The 21,258-nt window shown below is 36.6% G+C and overlaps 1 protein-coding gene across 2 annotated transcripts; it reads left to right on the top strand.

Moving 5' to 3' along the window:
• Nucleotides 1-1,275: 1,275 nt before the first annotated feature.
• znf574 (zinc finger protein 574) lies at nucleotides 1,276-19,928 on the top strand. Of its 2 annotated transcripts, none has more exons than XM_079836060.1 (7): nucleotides 1,276-1,323; nucleotides 4,322-4,488; nucleotides 9,483-10,893; nucleotides 12,323-12,770; nucleotides 15,568-15,662; nucleotides 17,766-18,196; nucleotides 19,120-19,928. In XM_079836060.1, exons 2-7 carry the CDS (start codon nucleotides 4,327-4,329, stop codon nucleotides 19,642-19,644), a joined length of 3,072 nt encoding a protein of 1,023 aa, XP_079692186.1. In that variant the 5' UTR covers nucleotides 1,276-1,323; nucleotides 4,322-4,326; the 3' UTR covers nucleotides 19,645-19,928. The 2 variants fall into 2 exon arrangements, with proteins under 2 accessions (XP_079692186.1, XP_079692187.1); XM_079836061.1 differs by having other exon boundaries at nucleotides 1,286-1,323; nucleotides 12,329-12,770.
• Nucleotides 19,929-21,258: the final 1,330 nt, after the last annotated feature.

The raw sequence follows: 21,258 nt of genomic DNA, 5'->3' as shown, positions 1-21,258 counted from the left end.
TCAAATCTGAACATTGTTCAAAATTCAATTGCTTTATTTTCCTATTGGCTCATAGCTTCAGCTGAGGGTCATGATTTTGAAATGCCTTATTGCATTTGTATGATTGGACATTTGCATTGCCTGGCATTCAAAGAATAATAGCAGCAGATGTTCATTTCTGAGTAGATTTTCAATTAAGCACAACTAGTGTTTAGACTGATCACTGCACGGAAAACAAAAGCCAATCAGGAAGTCTTGGTTGTCCTCTAGTCGTACACTGATTGGGTATTAAGGTTTGTAAATTACTTTATATTAGAGGGTAGAGATGTGAGATTAAATCATGCAAAAACCAAACAAAGGTTAATGTTGTTTGTGTTGATGTGACCTTATAATCTTCATCATTTTCCAAGGCCATAAATGAATATGTTCTAGTGAAATTTCACTGTCTTTTGTCTATTGCATTTGCAGTTATTTATTAATTCCACATTTTGGAATGGAGATTTGTTTTCACAATGTGAAGCAATTTATGAGAATGGTAAACTCTATATGAAGTCCCAATCCCTGAGAAGGAAATAAATTGTTGATAAGTATGAATTTTACGATTAGCCTAAACTATTTAGCAAATATTGCTCATAAAAATTCGACTGAAATTTTAACCCGTCACACATTCAGATATTAGCCTAAATTCCTAAAAAAAATATTGTCCTATATTAGTGCTGAAATCAAGAGCATAAGTCCACCCTCTGAAAAAGGTTTTCATTTGACATATTCAGTTCTGTTTTCCCAAATCAGCACATTTTGGGATTAACATACAAAGAGAGCCTCGGAATTCCTTCAGCCTGGAAAGAACACATTGAGGTCAGGTTCATCTGAGACCAGCAATTAAAACCAGTTTTTACTTTGTGTAAAAACTTAGAGAAATTATTTTCACCTCTTTTAGATAGACATTTGCTAATCAAAACAAACAAAATATCTGATTGTTTCAGTTTAATACCACATAAGCTACCTAACGTAGCCTACATCTGAAATGTCAGAATTATGAATTGTCAAACACTAAGAAAGGCCAGAGGCATCCGAGAACAATTGTAATGGAGACCATGGTGAAGTCCCTTTAGACAATGATGCATTAATAGTGATGTCTTTATAAAAGGTCTGTACAAATTGTATAAATTTTGGACTAAAGCAAAAAAGTCTGTTGTTGATAACGCCTTTTTGCAAGTACGCTGTACTTTAGAGGAATTCTATTGGTGGAGTTGAAAAGTGCTGTGGACCAATGACGTCGCGCTTTGTTGAGACGTTCAAAATAACATTTCTGACAGATACGAAAGGAGTGGGCCATTATCGGTGAGTTGTTTATTTTATCCCACGGGAGAAATGTTTTATTTTTGCGAGTAACTCTAGGTTACCTGCAGTTTCTGTAATTTAATAGTACCTGATGTCTCGGAGACTCGACTGGGGGAGACATTCGCCCTTTGCTAACGGGCGGGTTCCTCCAAACTACCACCGAAGAAGCGCGTGCTGCCCTTCTTCGGCGCTTCTCGCTCGCTCGCGCTATGTGTTCAATGTTTGAGCGCGACCGAGCACCCACAGCGGCTGCACTTTGAACACATAACGGTCAATAATCAAATGACTGTATTTCTGTAATTATATGTTTTAACATATTAACTGTTGTTCAGTGAAAGCTAACAGGCTAGCAGGCCTGAAGAGCCCGCTGGTTGAGGCTGTTGGCTAACCGGTGTTAGCTTGTTAGCCTGTCGGGTGTTGTGGTCGCACTGCTGTCTATCCAGATCCTCCAAGTGTAACACAAGTTTGGTGGAAGAGAGAAACCCATGTAGTTAATTAACCGGTTTAGATGTTTGCTCTAGACATGAGTAATAATGATCATACACTATTGACTAAGTTCAAGAGCTTTATTAATATCCATTGTTTTTTGACATGAACGATCATTTATAGTGTCCTATGACTGATGCGAATCCGTTATTATTATTTTATATCTGCGTTTGACAGTACCGTGTATAAGGCAATAATGACTTGTTATTTACAGTTTTGTTTAAAATTAAAGTTAAATCACAATATAGATTATAAATAATAACAGTAATCGTTTTACTAATGTAAAATTGTATATAAATATATAATAATTACAGTGTATTATTAAATAACTATTAAATATTAAAATTAATATTTTATTAATTGAAAAAATAACTTAATGAATACTATTGTTTCCTGTTGAACACGCATTGCCATTGTTAGGTGATATTCTGTTTAGAGGCATTTTTGATATTGTTGACCCCATATTGAAGAACCAATAGTTACTGAATGAATAAAAGTGTGAATATTTTGACAAATATTGGTCTGTATTAATTATTACTGAATAAATTGGCCAGGTGAACCTTGCTGACATCTGTACAGGGCAGGCTATTGTCTTCTAATGAAAGGAGGGATAATTTCATATTCAGATTTTGTTGCGTTTACATGCATTGACATTCAGCTGTGTGTCCGTTTAATATTCAAATTGTATGATTGTCAGGATGAACTTGACTGACTCCTTATTTAAGCTTGCTCTGTCTGTGACATTTTCAGCTGTAATTATTTAGTCTTTTGTGCTGTCTTGATAAAGTATGCTGAGTGAAACTAATGAGTGTGGCTTTGTTTTTACCACAGTTTGCACGTCATGTAGCGCTCAGCCCCCTCATGTTAACACTGATAACATGCTGTAAGGACATTTCACTTGCCATCTGCCATGGAATGTCTGTTATTTCACACTCATCCTCCTCTCTTCTTTAAAACATTCCAGTCCATTCTCTTCCTATCACCTCATGGAGGATTGGCATGTAGCCTGAATCAGCCCAAAACATCCACTCTCATCAAAGCTTCTTCTTTTTTTCTTTTTTTTACACAGCATTGCTGTTATTTAAGTAGTTGTGATTATTTAAAAACTTGATTTCTTGACATGGGCTTTATTTAATTATTTGTTTATTTTTGAGATAAAAGTTTTTTTTTTACCTACACTACTAAGGTTTGGGGTCAGTGTATATATATATATATATATATGTGTATATGTGTATGTATATGTGTATATATATGTGTATATATGTGTATGTATATATATGTGTATGTATATATATGTGTATGTATATATATGTGTATATGTATATATATATATGTGTATATATATATATGTATATATGTGTATATGTATGTATGTATGTATGTATGTGCATGTGCATGTGTATATCTTACACTCATCAAGGCTGATTGTGATCATTTATTTGATCACAAATACAGTAAAATAGTAATTTTGTGAAATATTTAAAGGTGCAGTTAGTAATATTTATGAGGATCTATTGACAGAAATGCAATACATATGTTTTTAGTGATGGATAAAGACCTTACATAATTAACTGTTACATTTTCATTAAGTTTTCTATTTAAATATATTTTAAAATGTAATTTATTCCTGTGATGCAAAGGTAAATTTTCAGCATCATTACTCCAGTCTTCTCTTTAGTCTAAGAAAGATGTATTCTTATTATTAATGTTGAACTTGAAAATGGTTGCACTGCTTAAATCTTTTTTACATAAAAAAAAGATTCTTTGCTGAATAGAAACTTCAAAAGATCAGCATTTATTTAAAACAGTAACCTTGTAAATTTCTTTGATAATTTTATTGCATTACTGAATAAAATACTATTAATACTAATACTAATAAAATAATACTATCAATAAAAATTACTATTGTAGGTAAAAAAAACTTTACTCCTTGAGTAAATAAATGAAGACCGTATCAAAATCAGTTTTTAAATAATCACAATTACTTAATATAATAATGTCGAATACAACAATGCTGTCTAAAAAGTATGCATCAAACAGTCTTTTATTGTTAAATGAATGTTAAAGGGATGGTTGACCCAAAAATGAAAATTCTGTCATCACTCACCCTAAATTTGAGTTTCTTTCCTCTGCTGGACACAAAAGAAGATATTTTGAAGAATATGGTAACCAACCTTTAGACTTTATTGACTTTAGTATGGGAAGTATTCCCATAGTATGGGAAACAGTATAGTATGTTAAAAATACTATGCAAGTCAATGGGGACCAGAAATTAAGGGTGAGTAAATTATACCAGAATTGTCATTTTTGTGTGAACTATCCCGTTAAGTCCTAGATCTTTATTTGAAAGATTATTTGTAAGATTATTATAAAATGTTCTGTTGCATCAAAAGGGCAATGTTATTGGAATCAGACCTTTAACATTTTACCTTTCGTCAAATGTTTTCATTTCTTGGCTCTATATAAACATGTATTATTGTTTTACCTAAAAATATTCTTTTTTTGTTTCAAGGAGCCATGGAGTCGTCTTCGGTGTACATGTGCTTTCCCTGTTATCAGGAATTTCCCACATTAGAGGAAGTGCTTGCACATCAGATGACATGCACCGCGGAGAATCCACAACTCCTGCCCAATGAAACGCCTATCGAGGCTGCAGCCGCCGCTGCTGGTCTGCCACAGGTATAGACACACATCCACCATCATACACACTTCAACCCTAAACTAATTTGAAGCTGTATCTTTCTTATAAAACTCGTCGGCCCCCACAGGAAGTCATCTCTTTCCTAAGAGTCACATGAGATAGATTTGTCAAATTCCTTTTCATTAAAAATCATTTTTCTTTGTGGTGTTACTCTGTGTTATCTCTAAATGGGGTGCATTAACATGTGGTTCCTGAAAGCCTGTGAATAATGTAATCTATTTTATTCTCTTAAAACCCCTTGAGCTCGTAACTACAATTATCCAAAATAGACTAGAACATTTGAAGAGCAGCTTCCCCTGATCCTGAATGGTGAACTGAAAGTATATGTAAAAGGATAATTTTATAAGCATAAGGTTTTTTTTTCTTCTTAATTTTCCTCTTTACTACAGGGGGGAAATTAGGCACTTGAGATTTTGTCTTTTACGCTCTGATGTGGATGCACTTTTACTCTAGTTGTATAAAAACAGTCGAGTTTGAATTAATGCTTGACTGTTTTTGTAATGACTGGAGTAGCTCTCTTTAAGCTAGTTATTAGTCACAGTTGAAAAATATATTTTCTGTCTTTCTGCTTTTTAAACAAGTTGCAAATTACCACTCAGAAAAAGGTGAATCAAATGAGAAAATTTTCCCTTTTCATTGTTGCATTGTTATAGATGAGGCCTCCTATAACTATTTCTCTATTCCAAGGTCTTTATGGATTTTATTTTAATATATATATATATATTTTTAATTTGTACATTTTTAAAAAGTTTTTACACAGACGTGGGTACAAGTATAAAAGCTGCACTATGTACATTTTCCGTCCACTAGAGGTCGCCTATTCAAAACAAAGGCGTAGTTTGATGACGCCACGTTTGAGCACAGAATCTTGGGACATGTGGTCTCCACCACACAGCCGGTGGAAAAGAATCGGGATAGCACTCTGACAGAAATCATGTTCATGGATGCGATTATTAACGTTACTGTAGTATGAAGCAGAAGCAGGAGCGATTGTTAATAAGAAGAGCGCAAGACAAGCCTAGCGAGCAGCGGGACTTTTATTATGACACAGTCGCCCTTTTTCTATGCCAGTCGGCGGCGCCACTTCCACTTTTCCGGTCATGAGTATGAATTAATGCAGCTCTGTTTATCATATTAGATTACGGGAGTAACGCAGATATTAGGGTGGCAGTGGCTCAGGGGTTCATGTAGGTTGTCTACAAACCGGAAGGTTGGTGGTTCAATCCCCGGTTCCACCTGACCCAAGTGTCGAGGTGTCCATGTACAAGACATCTAACCCCAGCTGCTCCCGACTAGCTGGATGGCGCCTTGCATGGCTGACACCGCCGTCGGTGTATGAATGGGTCAATGTGAGGCAATATGTGAAGCGCTTTGGATGGCCATGGGTCTGTTGAAAGCGCTATATAAATGCAGTCCAGTCCATATGACGCAATCGACAGGCGACTTCCTCACACGTCCCGGTTCCTTGGTTAAAATAGCAATTTTCTCACGATTTACGAATAGTTGGGAACATTTGGGATATTGTAAGTACTCAACTGAACAAAATGTATAACACTGGCCTAGTGGTTTTTGGATATTTTACTGAACATTTTTTACATAGTGCACCTTTAAGTTAGAAGTTATAATATTTTAAATGTTTACAGTGTCCAGGAGGTGACGTTCGTTTCATTTAGTTTTGTTGTAGCCACAACATATTAACTCGTCGGAACGTGATAATAAGTTGTGGCCACGAGATAATTTTGTCGAGGTAACAACGTTATGATGTCATGGCCACGTGATGTAAAGTCGTGGCCTCAAGATCCTATGTTGAGGGAACAACATCTATTTCTCATGACCACGAGTTAAATGCGTAAACAACCTATGCGACCATAGCAGCCTGAAATGATCAGAAATGGATAGGCCTGAAATAATATTTAATTTGAATTAAGAATGACAAAATAAGGGTGGAATTAAGAAGTGATTAGACTTAACATCGCATGGACACTAAATATTATTACATTCCCATGAGTTAATATGTCGTGACACGTGACATGCCATGACCAAACTAAGTGAACCAAACATGTCGCAGCCCGGTCACCGTAGTTTTCTAATTGTTAAATATAATTGGCTGTTTAGGCCTGTTTTAATTAATTATACCCTTATGCTGAAGGCTATAATTACTCCTTTTATACCTAGAAATTGAAAAAAAAGACAATTTAATAGATCCCAATAGAAGTAAAAAGATACTATTTAACAAATAATTAAAATATAAAATATTTAAAATACTGTCTTTTGTGTTTGAGTTTTGAGATTTAATGTGTGAAAAATGTTTTCTGATTGCAAATTTTAATGTTTGCGATTTAATTGTTTAATTACAGAAACCTGCACGATTATAATTTTTTTTTATCAATTGAAAGCCCTATTATTAAATATATGTGGGTTTTTGACGTGACATGGCATTTTCACTGCACACAAGATAAAAATTCATTATATAGTATTGTCATCATTTTAAATGCAGTAAATTGTTAAACATTACTTTGTCTTACATGGACCTGTTGATATAAAAACTTTTACTAAACTTTGTCTAGTTTTTTTAATTTTTGAGCCAAATTTCAAAACTGTCCTATGGTGTGACTGTCTCAAGCATGGTTCAATAAATGTTTTTTTTTAAAAGAAAAGCATGCAAATGTTAATAAATACCTCCGGCATAATTTTACAAGTGTCTATTCCATCCATATATTTCTAAAAGTGTACCATTAAAAACATTTCACTGAAAACCATGTCCTCCGGTGTGACACCATATCCTGATTTTAAATCTGGCAATTCCACTGACAAGTTCAATTAGTTGAAGGGCCCCATTCAAGGTCATGTTACTGTGAAGCCCATGACACATACACATGGTAAGATTTTGTCTCAGAATTGTTTGAAATTGTAACTTTTTTGGAACTACTATAAAAGTGTTCATTTCTGTTGTCCTTTGGTGCAACACCCCTATATTCTTAATTCTTTCTATGTCACACCATAGGACACATTTCAGTAAAAAAATTCAAAAAACAGTGAAAGAATTGACAAAGTTATTGACCCTTTATATTTTATCAAACTTCAGACTTCACCCTACATAACAATATGCATTTTTTTCTTCAAAAGGGGTGTTTTAGAAAAAAAACCAAAACAACATTTTTACTGCTTATTTATCAACTACCCATGTACACTTGAATTACAACCCAAAAAACAATTTATTGATTTTTAGCATATCCAAAAACAAGACCCACACTGAGGACTCTGACACAGAGCCAAATAAGCTCTTTAGGTGACGCGAACATAATTATTTAAATTTTAGGCGTTAATTGTGTTACTTTTTGTTTATTTTACACTATCTATTTTAATACATGTTTTTATATCATTATTATTAGTAATATTATCATTATTTTTAGTATTAGATTATAAAGCTGCTCCATATCAGCTGGTGGACGAGAGGAGGCTGCAGCCCGTTCGCAGTGTCATCGTCTCTTTGACTTTGTTTTTAGATCTCCATCTGCTCTTATCTCATTTGAAACATCCACACTGAAAATAGATACAACATAAGTGCATCTGTCCATCTGGTTTATGGATGTCCTCAGCCAAACCTCCCTGTCTCTCTGAGTCATCCTCTCTACTCTTAATACCCTCTCATCAAGATGGCTTAAGTGGGGTGCTTAAACTGTTTAAAAAAAAGATTGTATGGCAAACACAAACAGTTTTGTGCCATGTCAGTTCAATTGGATGTCGCAGCCGGTTGCGTCAGGTGACGGTAGCACGGACCCCCACGCCGTGCCCTAGGTAACAGTGAATGTTTGCTTGAATTGAGTGTGACATGAGCTAACTCCTTGAGTGCATTTTTACATTGGGCATCTGGGTGTTACCTTTTTTGTGACTGTGTTCAGGGAGAAGTTCAAAACTTGTTTGTTCTTTTTAGTGTCTATAAAATATTAAAGGAGTTGTACAATGTGCTGGTACAAGAGAGCAAATAATGTCCTCACTGAAAAGCTGGGAATGTAATCTAGTTTAAACGTGCAAAAAAGGAAAGAAAATAAATAATAAAAAAAACCCTTATGTTTTTAGACTCTCTGGAGAAATTTGTTTTATAAGTCTATAACAAATTGTCTAGTATCGATGATTCGATGAAGGAAAAAACTTTTTAAAATGTTTTAAACGCATGTGTGTAATGTACTCTTTAAAAAAAAAAGAAATGTAATGACTGCGTGTATATATATATATATATATATATATATATATATATATATATATATATATATATATATATATATATATATATATATATATATATATATATATATATATATATATATATATATATATATATATATATATAATGTTTAAATTTTTTTTTACTTATGTTATATATACTTGTATACATATTTTCCTTACACATTGAATGCATGCAAGTGTACACATTTTAATAATTACTTTTAAGTTGTTTTTATTTTTATATTTTTTACAAATATCATTGTTCGGGGGAGTTGCACCACATGACCTTACAATCTGAACTAACTGTGCCTTGTTGCAAAAAGGTCAAATCATCTGATGTTTTAAGAGATGCATTGAACTAACCGTGGAGCAGTTACATTTTTATTTAGGACTATACAAGACTGCTTCACAAGGTTTTCAATTTTTGTTTTATTATTATTTTAATGAGGCTTTTTTTTTTTTCTAATTTAGGATATCAAGATTTTTTACTTCATGCTCTCCAAATATGTCAAAATGAATTACAATTCAGAAATCAAAACATGCCAATCCTAGAAGGGCTTTATCAAATTAATTGTATGTATGAGTAGCATTTTTAATAATGTTTTTGGGGAAAAACAACAACTAATAGCTTCAATCAAAACAAATGAGCATCAGATCTTTGACCCAAATTGCGTTTACAATCTTTTATTCCCTCTATAATTGTCCTTGCGCATCATCAGATTACTTTTTTCTGTCATCTCACTAGGTGGCGATGCAGGCTATGTCCATTCCTCAGATCCAGAGTCAGACAGCTGTTGATTTGTCTTCTCTGCTAGAACAGAAGAAAACTTTTCAGTCCGATGCTCCGCGTGTTCTGTACCAGTGCGCTGACTGTGAGGTTCTCTTTGATGCTCTGTCACTGTGGCAACAGCACCGCAAGATGGGCTGTTGCCTTGAGACGGGACCAGGACCAGGAGGAGAACAGAGTGAAGAAAGTCTTGAAACAGTAGCCCAACAGCAGCCTAGCCAGATAGAATATCAGGAGACTGAGCAGGCACACGAACAGATGGAGGTGATGGAAGGAGGACAGGCTGATATTAAGATGAAGAGAACTAGTCAAGTATTTGTGGAGGTTTCTGAAAGAGTTGCGGCACCTGGAATCTCCCAGCAGGGCAGCAGTGTCTCCAAGGAACCTCCAAAGGTCTCGGCCACCCAGGAAGCTGTGCCAGTGGAGACCTCGGCTCATGAGAACAGCCCCGCCACAAGGCGCAGGGGGCAGAAGAAGGCCAAACCCCCCTCCAGCTTGCTCTGTGTGGAGTGTGGACAAAGCTTCAGTCTGGTTCCAGAGCTCGTGACTCACCGCAAGACTCAGCATGGCTTAAAAGACGCCATACACCGCTGCACAGTGTGCGGAGAGGGCTTCCTCAATACCACTCTTTTCCTCTATCACCGCAAACAGCACCGCTCAGAGGTGGAGGATGAACCCAAGCAGGCACCGTCTACTATTCCACAGCTTTCCACAGCCATGCTGGAGGCGCCAGGCGAGGGACTTTTGCTTTTAGCCACAGCGGGAGAAGGCCAGAGCCTAATGGAGGTGACCACTCTGGAACAGACCATAACTGAGACCCCTGTAGCGCATGTGGAGGTTGAGCTGGACAGTGACGGGATGAGAGGATCTGAGGCTCTCCAGGCTGAGCAGGAACCTGTGGTGGAAGGCACAGAGATTTTGGTGGAGAAGATGATGGAGGAGAGCGATGGAGCAAAGCAGGACGAAGGAATGGAGGTGGTCATTGATAAGATACAAGGAGACATGCAGATGGAAATGAGCACTATGGTTGAGGAGACCCAAACAGAGGTGGAAAGTAATGTGGTCGAGGAATCTGTAACGGCACCCTCCTCTGCTTTCCTATGCCATCAGTGCGGATCTGTTTTCACTAGCGATCAGGAGTTGGCCACACACCGCGGATCCGAGCACGGCCTGGAGGCGGCATTGCACACTTGCGCGGAGTGTGGGGCTGAGTTCATGAGCACAACGCAGTTCCTGTACCATCGCCGGGAGCATAAGAATACAGCTGCGGGACATCCACCCACTGCTGAAGTGAAGAGCAGACTCTACCCTTCTGCAGCTCCAGCTATTGTTGTGAAACCCAGAGACAACGTGAACCTCAGACAACCAGGTCAGACTGAGTGCACACAACACCATTCCAAAGAGACCTAACTAAGTAGGATTTCCGTACATGCTCTGTTGTTTGGGCGTTTTACTAACCGATAATGTAACTCCATGTCTTAAAATCGTCAGACCTGAGTACATTAAGGAACTCAGAAGATAATTTTTTTACAATTGAGACAGAAAAAAAATTCTGTCATTATTTACTCATCCTTATGTGTTGTTCCAAACCTGTATAACAATCTTTTTCTTCTGCAGAACATAAAAAAAGATATTTTGAAGAGCGTTGATAACAAATTCGTTTTTAGTTACTATTGATTTCCATTGGATGGGCAAAAACACTGAGCCTTTTCTCGAAATGTTTTTCTTTTTTTAATGTATTATTTTATGTTCCACCGAAGAAAGAAAGGTATACATTAAACTATCCCTTTAAATAAAAGTTACTTTTGAAAGTACCAAATGAATTACTTAAACAGAGGTTTTCAGTTTGGTATCTGGGAGATGTGTAATATTTCAGAGGGGTGAAAAACGATTTTGACAGAATTTAAATTTTACATAATCGTATTCTGCTTTATAGTGACTGATCAGAAACCATGATAATAATAATTATAACTATTTTATTATATTTTACAGATAAAATGGAAACAATGCTTAAAGCTACACTGTGTAACTTTTTTAGTTTATTCTTAGCTAAAACACTTAGTTCTTTCAAAAATATATGTGCTCATTAATGTATATTTACTTATTTCAAGTAATAAAGTATTCTCGTAAGTTTATAATATGCCATTGAAAATACATACGGGTAAGGGGTTCGAATGCGGGTCGCCATGTTGCCCCTCCATCTTGAAAGTACATTAGCCAAAGAGGGACATACCCGTAAATTCAAGCTTCGCCTTTCGCGTTTTAACACTCGATGGCACCGTGTCGAATGTGGACGAGGTCGAGCTGGAAGCCATGTTAATCTTGGACTAAATCGGCCACCGTAGGAGTTAAAACGAAATCAGAATTGAGAGGAAACTAATATTCACTGGATGGTCATATACCTTTTCACCGATAGATGGGGGAAAATATCACACAGTGTAGCTTTAAAAAGAAAATAATAGACTAACTGGAATATAATTTTATTTTAATATATTAGAAAATTTTTATTTAATCCTGTGATGGCAAAGCAGAATTTTTAGTTATTTATTACTCCAGTCTTAAGTGTCAAATGATCCTTCAGAAATCATTCTAATGTGTCTACATGAAAGTGGTAGACACAATTTGTGAAGTGGATACCTGCTAAACACTACAAAGTTCTGGTATCTAATATGGTATATTATGGTATTTCACAACGTTCCTAATTTTTAAGCCTGAAACTCATCAAATAAATTTGATATTACATCATGTATAGTTTCTTCTGTTTAGATTCTCCATTAACAGAGTGTTTCTGTCGACAGCAACAGCAGCAGCAGCTGCAGACGGTGCCATTGAGGCCCCAGCCAAGCTGAGCCGCGACTGGTCACGCACCGCCCTGCCCCACGAGTGCCCTCACTGTGGGCAGGGCTTTACACGGCGCAGCCGCCTGCGTGAGCATGTGTTCCAGCACACGGGCGAGAAACTCTTCAACTGCAAAATCTGCAAAAAGAGCTTCCCATCTCCGGCCAACCTGCTGCGTCACAACCTGACCCACGGAGGATCACGCATATTCAACTGCCCCCTCTGTGAAAAGCGCTTCTTCCAGCCGACGTCACTTAAACGCCACATGCTGATTCACCAGGGGCGACCCCAGGAACGCAGGGTCAGAGGCAGAGGGAAAGGCAGGGGACAATCAACTGATGGGCGTCTACACATCTGCCCAGAGTGCCCAGCCAGCTTCAAGTTTGAGTCCCAGCTGAAGAGTCACAGGTCTGTGCTTGTTTTACCTAAAAATCTAAATGTATTATTTGCTCATCAAAACAAAATCATATATTTTTAAGAATTAACTGTTTTTGTCTGTGCAGTGAAAGTGAATGGGGTCCAAAACACTTTCAAAATATCTTCTTTTGTGTTTGACAGAAAGTCAAAAAGGTTTGGAATGACACAACTGTTTCTTTAAATGTATTCATCCTCCTCCATAGCTTGTTCCCAGAGAAGACAGATATTAAATCTGACTGTAAATAGAGATGGAAAGGTATAAGTAGTCAGCAAAAATGTAAATTGCCTGGTGCTGCAGCTTACAAATCCGATTTGGTTTTTAAGTCCGATCTTTAGGAGTGACTGTCATTTAGCAAGTGATGAAATCTGATCCATTTGTTCAGACGGTGTAGTCAGTATCCGGTGCATCATCGTGGCTTGCTATAGTAATGATGTAAGCATCAGCACAATGCCAGACTTTCTCAAACAACAACTCAAACTAGCTGTCAGTCAGTGTGGGAAGAGGATAGAAAACTGCCTCTTCTCCTGTCTTTCATGACATCTCGCTGTGGTGCTGAACTACGAGGCGCGTGAACAAATGCATTTCGTGCATATAGTGGAAATGATGTATACAGTTGTAAACATGGAAAGGATTATGTGGGGTTTTTTGTGTGTGTGCAACGGATAGGCCAACATTTCTTGATTTTTGATGCCTGTCTGAACACAAAGCATCTATTGCCAGATTTATTTGAGTGGGAACTAAAGATGACACCAGACCAATCACAGGATGTTTCTCTTGGTTAACAAGCTCTGTTCATGCCCTTCCTTGTTATAGTCTGTGACCCTACAGGATTTTTTGTACCAGAAATGCGTGCGCTGTCAGATGCCTGTAAAACGTCAGGAAGAGGTCTGATTAGTCTCTAAGAGAAGTGATCAATAAAACAATGCGTCTGACATTTCTCACTGATTCTCATGTGATGTATTTAGTAATGCCTTAATTTGGCAGCCAGTCAGTGTGAATCTTGCAAAAATCAGTACAGGAGCACTAAACAGTCACCTTGGACATTCAGCATCTTACTGTTCTGTTTATAGTATGTCACGTGGCGTTGCTTTTGCTGCTGGAAAAAAAGGTAAAATAAAACTAAAGAAAAGGGTGGCAGATGACTGGGTCAGTAAGATTTTTATTTTTTTTATATTTCAGCAAGGACACATTACATTGATCAAATTATTATGTTTCAATAGATTTCTATTAAAAAAAAAATGCTATTAATTCTTTTAAACTTTCTATTGATCTATGGGTCCTGAAAAAAACCCATGGTAACATGGTTTCCACAAAAATATTAAACAGCACAACTGTTTTCAACTGGTAATAATAAGAAATGTTTTGTGAGCACTAAATCAGAATGATTTCTGAAGGATCATGTGACACCACAGACTGAAGTAGTGACGCTAAAAAATTCAGTTTTGCCATCACGGGAAGTAATTATATTTACAATTATTTTCAATTGTTTTAATAAAAATTCTGTATAAATTACGGTACATATTTGAGCATTGCCTCAAACCTAACCTTGGTACAAAAATGTCTCAATTAATAAAAATAAAAAAATTATTATTGTACATACATTTTTCCTGTGTTTTTACAAACTGAGAAATGAGTATAGAAATTGATGAGGGCTGAGTTAAAATAATGACTGTTCCTAGTACAGAAATGTTGCTAAACATCATGCTGTTATATTTGAGAGTAGTTCATCTGTGTAAGCCGTTGTTGATGTTTTGACACCAATAATAGTTTTTCATATACATTTTTGTTATGGTTCCGTGTTTAGTTTTTCTGCTGTTTAGCCGTAAATTAATATATAATTTGAATAAAAAAAAAATAAAAAAAAATCAGATTTCATTTTTCACATAGTTGAACACTTAGGGAGCTGCAGATTAAAAAAATCAACAGTGTGAATGCTTTTTTCTACTGAAAACCTTATATAGGTCTAGTAGTGTGAGATGTGACTCCTTCCTTTACACGATTGCTGTTATTTTCTTGGTGTTGTCATCAGCATTACCCTGGTAGAAGTTGAATTCTAAACAAGTTAAATTACCAGAATTGCAGAATGCCTTTTTATAATGCATTATGTAAGATTATAATGCTTATCTAATTATTTTAAACTATTCACAGAGGGGCTTTCATTACTGAATTTCTCATAATGCTCTGTGGCACAGGAGTAAAAAACAATGCTGCATTAGTACAGAGCTATTATCTCTGTAACATCAACGTTTCTTGATTTTCCAGAGCACTGATACAGCTTATAAGAGCAGAATGCAGATAAACTGTTCAGCTAATAAGCATATGTCAGTAATTTTCATGAAATTGCATACTTAATTGAAATGTCAATAATTAAAAGAAATTAGATGATTTTTTTTTTTTTTTCCTCAGTCATTTTACTGAGGGCACTGGTTAAAGATGGCATTGCCATGGGACTGAGAAGTAAATATGAGCAGTAATTATTGATGTCAGAAATAATTACTAAGAACCCTGGTGATTTGAAATCCATGCGAGTGGGGTTTAAGACATTATAGAGGCTGCAACTCTCCTGCACGCCTCAGTTTAATGAAATTTTTTCAGCTCAAAGTTGAAGCTGCATTATTTGTCAGTGATGTTAATTACACCTTTACGCGAGTGCATGACTGTGTGCCTTATGAAATGTGGGTAGTTCAAACGTGGCTTTTCTCACATAGCAGTTGTTTCTGGATTGGCTCCAGGGATTGCATGATGCAGTCTTTCTTATTCACCTTCTCTCTGTTTTCCCTGTTCTAGACTCCTACACACCAGCCATCCCTTCCCTTGCAATGTGTGCGGGGAGGCATTTATACGACGCAAGGAGCTGGACCTCCACTCTCTCATCCACCAAGGTCAGCCTACAGGAAACAATTACATTCAGCCTTTTGTCCTTACGAGCTCTCATTCGCACACTATTTCTTGCGTTCATGCGTTAGGATCAGGGCGGTCATTTGATTTAAAAAATGTAATCAAATGAATTAAACAATATACAGATTAATTAAATTAAGTGCATATCAATATTTGCTGACAAAAGGCTCCAAATGAAGATTCAAAGGCATTATATCATAAGCATTGAATAGACATTACAACAAGTAGCAAACGTCCCAAAACGTTTGTCAATATAGTGTGTGATTGTGTGTTTGTAAAATGTAATTTATTGTTTAATTTTTGATTGACTAAAACAGTATTGTAGTAATAATTTTTTATACAGACAGTATATAGGCTTCTAAAGCTACTTTTTTAATGGTTATTCAATATATATTATATATTAATTGCAGTAAATGAACATGGACATCCATAATACACTCACAAACTCACTCAATCAGTTTTCTCTGGGTTAATGTTTGTGTATCTGACCACACACACACACACCAACTCTATGACAGACCTGTCGGATGAATGAGCTTGCATCGATTCCTTCCCAGTAAATAGATGGGGTCAGAGGTCACATTGATCAGGATGGGTTGTGTGTGTATTGATAAGATCAGCTGCTGATCACTATCACCTCTGATCAGAGCCTCTTACACGTATCAGTCCTCTGCTGCAGATGTTCCTCACTTCAGCTAAGTAGAGGCAGAGAATGAAGCAAGATAGATTTTTTTTTATATAGGTGTAAACAAGGGAGTGCAGTGTTGCTTAGTAGAAGCTTTTAAAAGCCTGTAAAGGTCAGTGAAGCTGAGTCACAGCCTGACAGTTTGAATGCTCTGCATCTAAACATCACATCACCCGTGACCCCCCAGTAAGTACTATGTTATTTCTGCGTGTGCGCTGTGCATTCTGTGAATTGTCTGTTTATCAGCCGTTTTTAAGTTGACTAGTTACGCATTTAAAAAAAAGCGTGAAGTCGTAAAAATAAAAATTAAATCATGAATCGGTCAATCATAATTTTTTTTGCCATATCGCCCAGCCCTACATATTTGAATTCTCAGGATAAAAGGTCCATTGGCACAATTTTCCCCACATTAGTGAGGTAAAATATGTCATGTGAAGGGGTATGTCGAATTGTTAGGTAATATCAATGATTCATATTTCAATAGTATTTGTTAGATGAGCCACTGGCACAGCTTACCCTGAAGCATCTAACACACTTATCCCCAAAGCTACCATTTTGGATAAAATTGTTAATTTAATAATCACATTTTTTAAATGTTTTAATGCATTGGTATTTCATTAAAACATGTTTTTAGACATGGATAAAGATAAACTTGCTTTTATATAAAATACATTTTTACCTGCAAAAAAGAAAAGAAAAAAGACTTAAGATCCACCCCCCCTCCTTTCATCTCTTAGTCAAGCTGCTGTATTTGATGGGCCCTTTCTAAATATGTGAAAAGAAAAAGTTTGGACAGTAGCTAGTGGTAGTATTTTTATGCATATTTTGGGATAGCTGGACTGTTAAAATAACAAAACAAAAAAACTTTTCCTGCATTTTATATCAATTGTGGCAGATCATTTGTTGCATCCATTAAGAAGACGTGCATAATCTACAATGGAAACACATTTACTGAATAACTTGCTTGATGTGCAACAAAAAAAGATCTGTTTTCTCAACAGATCATATGATTGGATAACTGGACTAACCAGCAGACCAATCTCATTGCACAGCATTTCCTGTGTTGTTTTAGTCTGATCCTAAGTCTGTTATCAAAATGATTTGGGATAATTACCTCCCAGAACTCTCACACAATTGTGTTCCCACTCATCAGGCATCCGCCTCCGAGCGAAAGATATCATGACATTGTTTGTTTCCTCTGTGCGCACTGAGGTGAAAATAGTTTGTTTATATTAGACAAAATTGCTACAGTGGCTTCCCCGTTTGCAGCAACTTCCATTTTATTATTGAAAATCTGCACCAGTTTCCCAGAAAGCACTGATTTTGTTTTCTTGAACACTGTTAAATTCGCAACTCTAGTGACACATCTTTCCCCATCTTATCCCTCTGTCTTTGTTTGTAGATAAAGAACCAAAGATATGTCCTAACTGCGGCTCTCAGTTCCTGAATCAGACAGTGCTGGACACACACCTGCAGCGCTGCACGGGGGAGGAGGCGGGCCGTCGCAAATATAAAGGTCAGGGAAGAGGCAAGGTGGGAGGTCAACTGGAATGCGATATGTGCGGTCATCGCTGTGTGACTCAGGATGGTCTCGACCTGCATCGCCTCTCTCACACGGGTCAGACACCCCTGCGGTGCCCGCTCACCCCCTGCAGACGGCGCTTCGCCTCCAGTGCTGCTTTAGGGGAGCACCTCGTGGCCCACTGCTGTGGCGCATTAGGCAAAAGAAATGCCCCACGCCGCTTCACCTGTGAGTTCTGCGGGAAGGAGTTTGCCTATGCGTCCACCTTCACCGTTCACATGAGAACGCACACCAACGAAAGACCCTTTGAGGTATGTTTCTTTCAGGAAAGGGAGAACCTGAATGGCTTAAATATGTGCTGTTCCAGTGTTCATGTTTATTTCAATCTTTTGTTTAGTTTTTGTCATGAAATAAGTCCTTTAATTTAAACATTTTGTCATGTCATTCATTAGTTTTAGTCCATTTTAATAATTCATCAGATATTACTGTTCAAGTACATGCCATTAATAAATGTTTCTATTTGTTGAAAGAAATTCATACTTTTATTAAGAAAGGATGCATTAAAGTAACAGTAAAGATTTCTGAACAAAATATTTCTGTTCATTGAACTTTCTATTAATCAAAGAATCCTGAAAAAAGTATCACCATTTCCACATAAATATTAAGCAGCTCAACTGTTTCCAACATTCATAATAATGATGATTTGGTTTTTTTTAGCACAAAGCAGCATATTAAAATTATTTCTGAAGGACCATGTTACACTGAAGACTGGAGTAATAATGCTGAAAATTCTGCTTTGCCATCACAGGAATAGATTTACATTTTTAACGTTTTAAAATATATATTTTTTAAAAATATATTTCATAATATTACTGTTTTTACTGTATTTGTGATCAAATATATGTAGCCTTGGTGAGCATAAGAGACTTGAGAGACAAATATTTCAAACATTTTTTATAAACATTTAAGAATTTTAAACATAATCAGTACACATTTATCAGCATAAAATATGAAAGCGTATGTATTTGCTTTTATACTTATTTATTTACATTTTCATGTTGCAAACTTCTAGTTACATTGTTATAAAAAAAAAATCTTGTCATAATAATTTTGACAGATCTTTGTAATTAGAATCATGTATTCATATATTTTTCGTCTTGTCAACATTATCATTGCCGAGATCAGAAAATCTTTCATCAACAAATATTTTCACACTTTTTCACATCTGTTTTAGTGCACTCATTGTGGGAAGCGTTTCCGGCAACTTCCGCACCTGCAGGATCACGAGCGCATTCATAGCGGTGAGCGGCCGTTCACATGCTGGGTGTGCGGTAAAAGCTTCAGTGTGGCAGCGAGGCTAACGGAGCACGCCCGTGTGCACAGCGGCGAACGGCCGTACGTCTGCCCTCGGTGTCCCACCGCCTTCCGCTCGCGACCCAACCTCGACAAACACATGCGTCTGCACGCCAACGACCCCGTGGATCCTAATGCACCGCTGGATGATGATGCTGCAGTACAGACCATCCTCTTAGTACAGGAGTCTGCCTCATCTTCACCATCCTCTTCCTCGTCCGCCATGCCTGTGATCCAGGAGGGCATGTTGGTGGCAGAGGAAGGCAGCTCCTCTGTGGTCTTCCTTCACCCCAACCTTAGCATGCCCACCATCACTGTGCCCTCTATAAATGTTCCCAACATCTCTGTAGTGGCAGGGCAGGATGTGCCTCACACTATTGAGGTTATTTTAGAGGAGACCGTGTAAAGAAGATGAGGGGGTATGAACATAACATGATTTAGTTTTTTTGGAAAGGCAGCAACATCAACAATAGGTCAGGACATAACAAAAGATTTGTGAGAGACGATCTTGATATACAACGTTTCAGCATCTTTACCTTGGAGAAAACAAAATCACAAAGCCTTTTGTAATTAAATTTGCCACTGTAATTACGCTTTGATTTTATCTTTTCATTTGAGACTTTTATTTGCCTTTAATACAAAAAGTGGACCATAATATGTGGTTAAATTTTAATAAAAAGCTTGAGCTTGCTGGTGTCTGTTAATGTTTCATTTAAAGTGATTTTTACTCGTGCAAACTGGAATACAATCGCTGAGAAAGTAGAAGTTTTCTTGTCAGCTCACTGATGACTGCGCATGAAGCTTTTGCCCAATCAGGGAAAAATTATTTTTGCTGATCATTTTGAACGAATTGAAGGTGTCAAAAAAATTTATAATTTAGTTCTATTCTACACCAAGATTGTTATTGATTCTTGCACCACAAACATTCCTAATTCAGAATTAAAGAGGCCACTCCCTTGTTAAAAAAACCCCTGCTTATTTTGAAGTGTTGATTAACACTGAAGCACAAGTAAAGCATTTGATTATAATTTGAATTATAAAAAGTTAATACATTTTTACATGTACTAAATAATTATCGCAAATTCATCATTACAAATGTGTAATTCAAACTATATTTAAGTACATGACATACATGTTTCAATAGAAATTACAGTAAAGTATATTTTAGTTTGCCAAAAATGATTGTGTACATTTGGCAGCACACTAACCACATTTCAAAAACAAATTGCAAATTATCCCTACTTAAGCTGGACCAACTAATTGCATGTAATATACATTTAAACTATAATAGTTTTCCATTTAATTGTAAACAACATGGACACAATTAAGTGTATGAAAACACTGCATTTTGTTTGTTCTAGAGTATATTACTTTAAAGTCTAATTCCCTTAATACGTACTGCTAAAGTGTAGCCTGCTTGTTTTTCACAAGGGTTTAAAGGTGCTATAATTTTAAAACAGTATGCTAACCCTACTGTTTGAGTATTTAAATTATCAGGATCCTGCCATCACTGAAATAACTGCCATGAAATATCAGGCTCATGTCTTTGACAGCCGTAGTCTCTTTTACAGTAAAAAAAAAAAAAAATGTGAGTGCATGTTTAGCCAATTAGAAGGCTTTTGAGTCGATTGACGCTTTCACAGCTGGCCTGGAAGTCCATATTTGAAGCGTGCGAAGTGTTCGCGCCTTCTTGCGACGTCTTCCAAAGCATTACATGTAGTAGTTAAATAAAGAGAGAAAGAAACAAGACTAGTGTGTGTAAGTATCGCTCAAACTTTTCATCGTTGAAGAGAGCTGAGAGCTTGAAAACGGATAGAGTTTCGTGATTTTCTGCTTACCAGGTAAGTTAACGTTAAAGATGGCGGACGTTCAAGAAAGATTTATCAAACCTTGCGTGAAAGTAAGTGAAATTCAATTTAAAGCAAAGGTAGGGTAGGCACTTTGTTTTATAAACACTTTTTAAAATACTACTTGAAACTCTACACCCTGATAGCAATCAATGGACTAAATATTAAAACTG

The sequence above is a fragment of the Gobio gobio genome, assembly GCF_949357685.1.
Source record: "Gobio gobio genome assembly, chromosome: 15".
In the NCBI taxonomy this organism is placed as follows: Eukaryota; Metazoa; Chordata; class Actinopteri; order Cypriniformes; family Gobionidae; genus Gobio; species Gobio gobio.
This window is presented reverse-complemented; position numbering and strand designations above follow the sequence as displayed.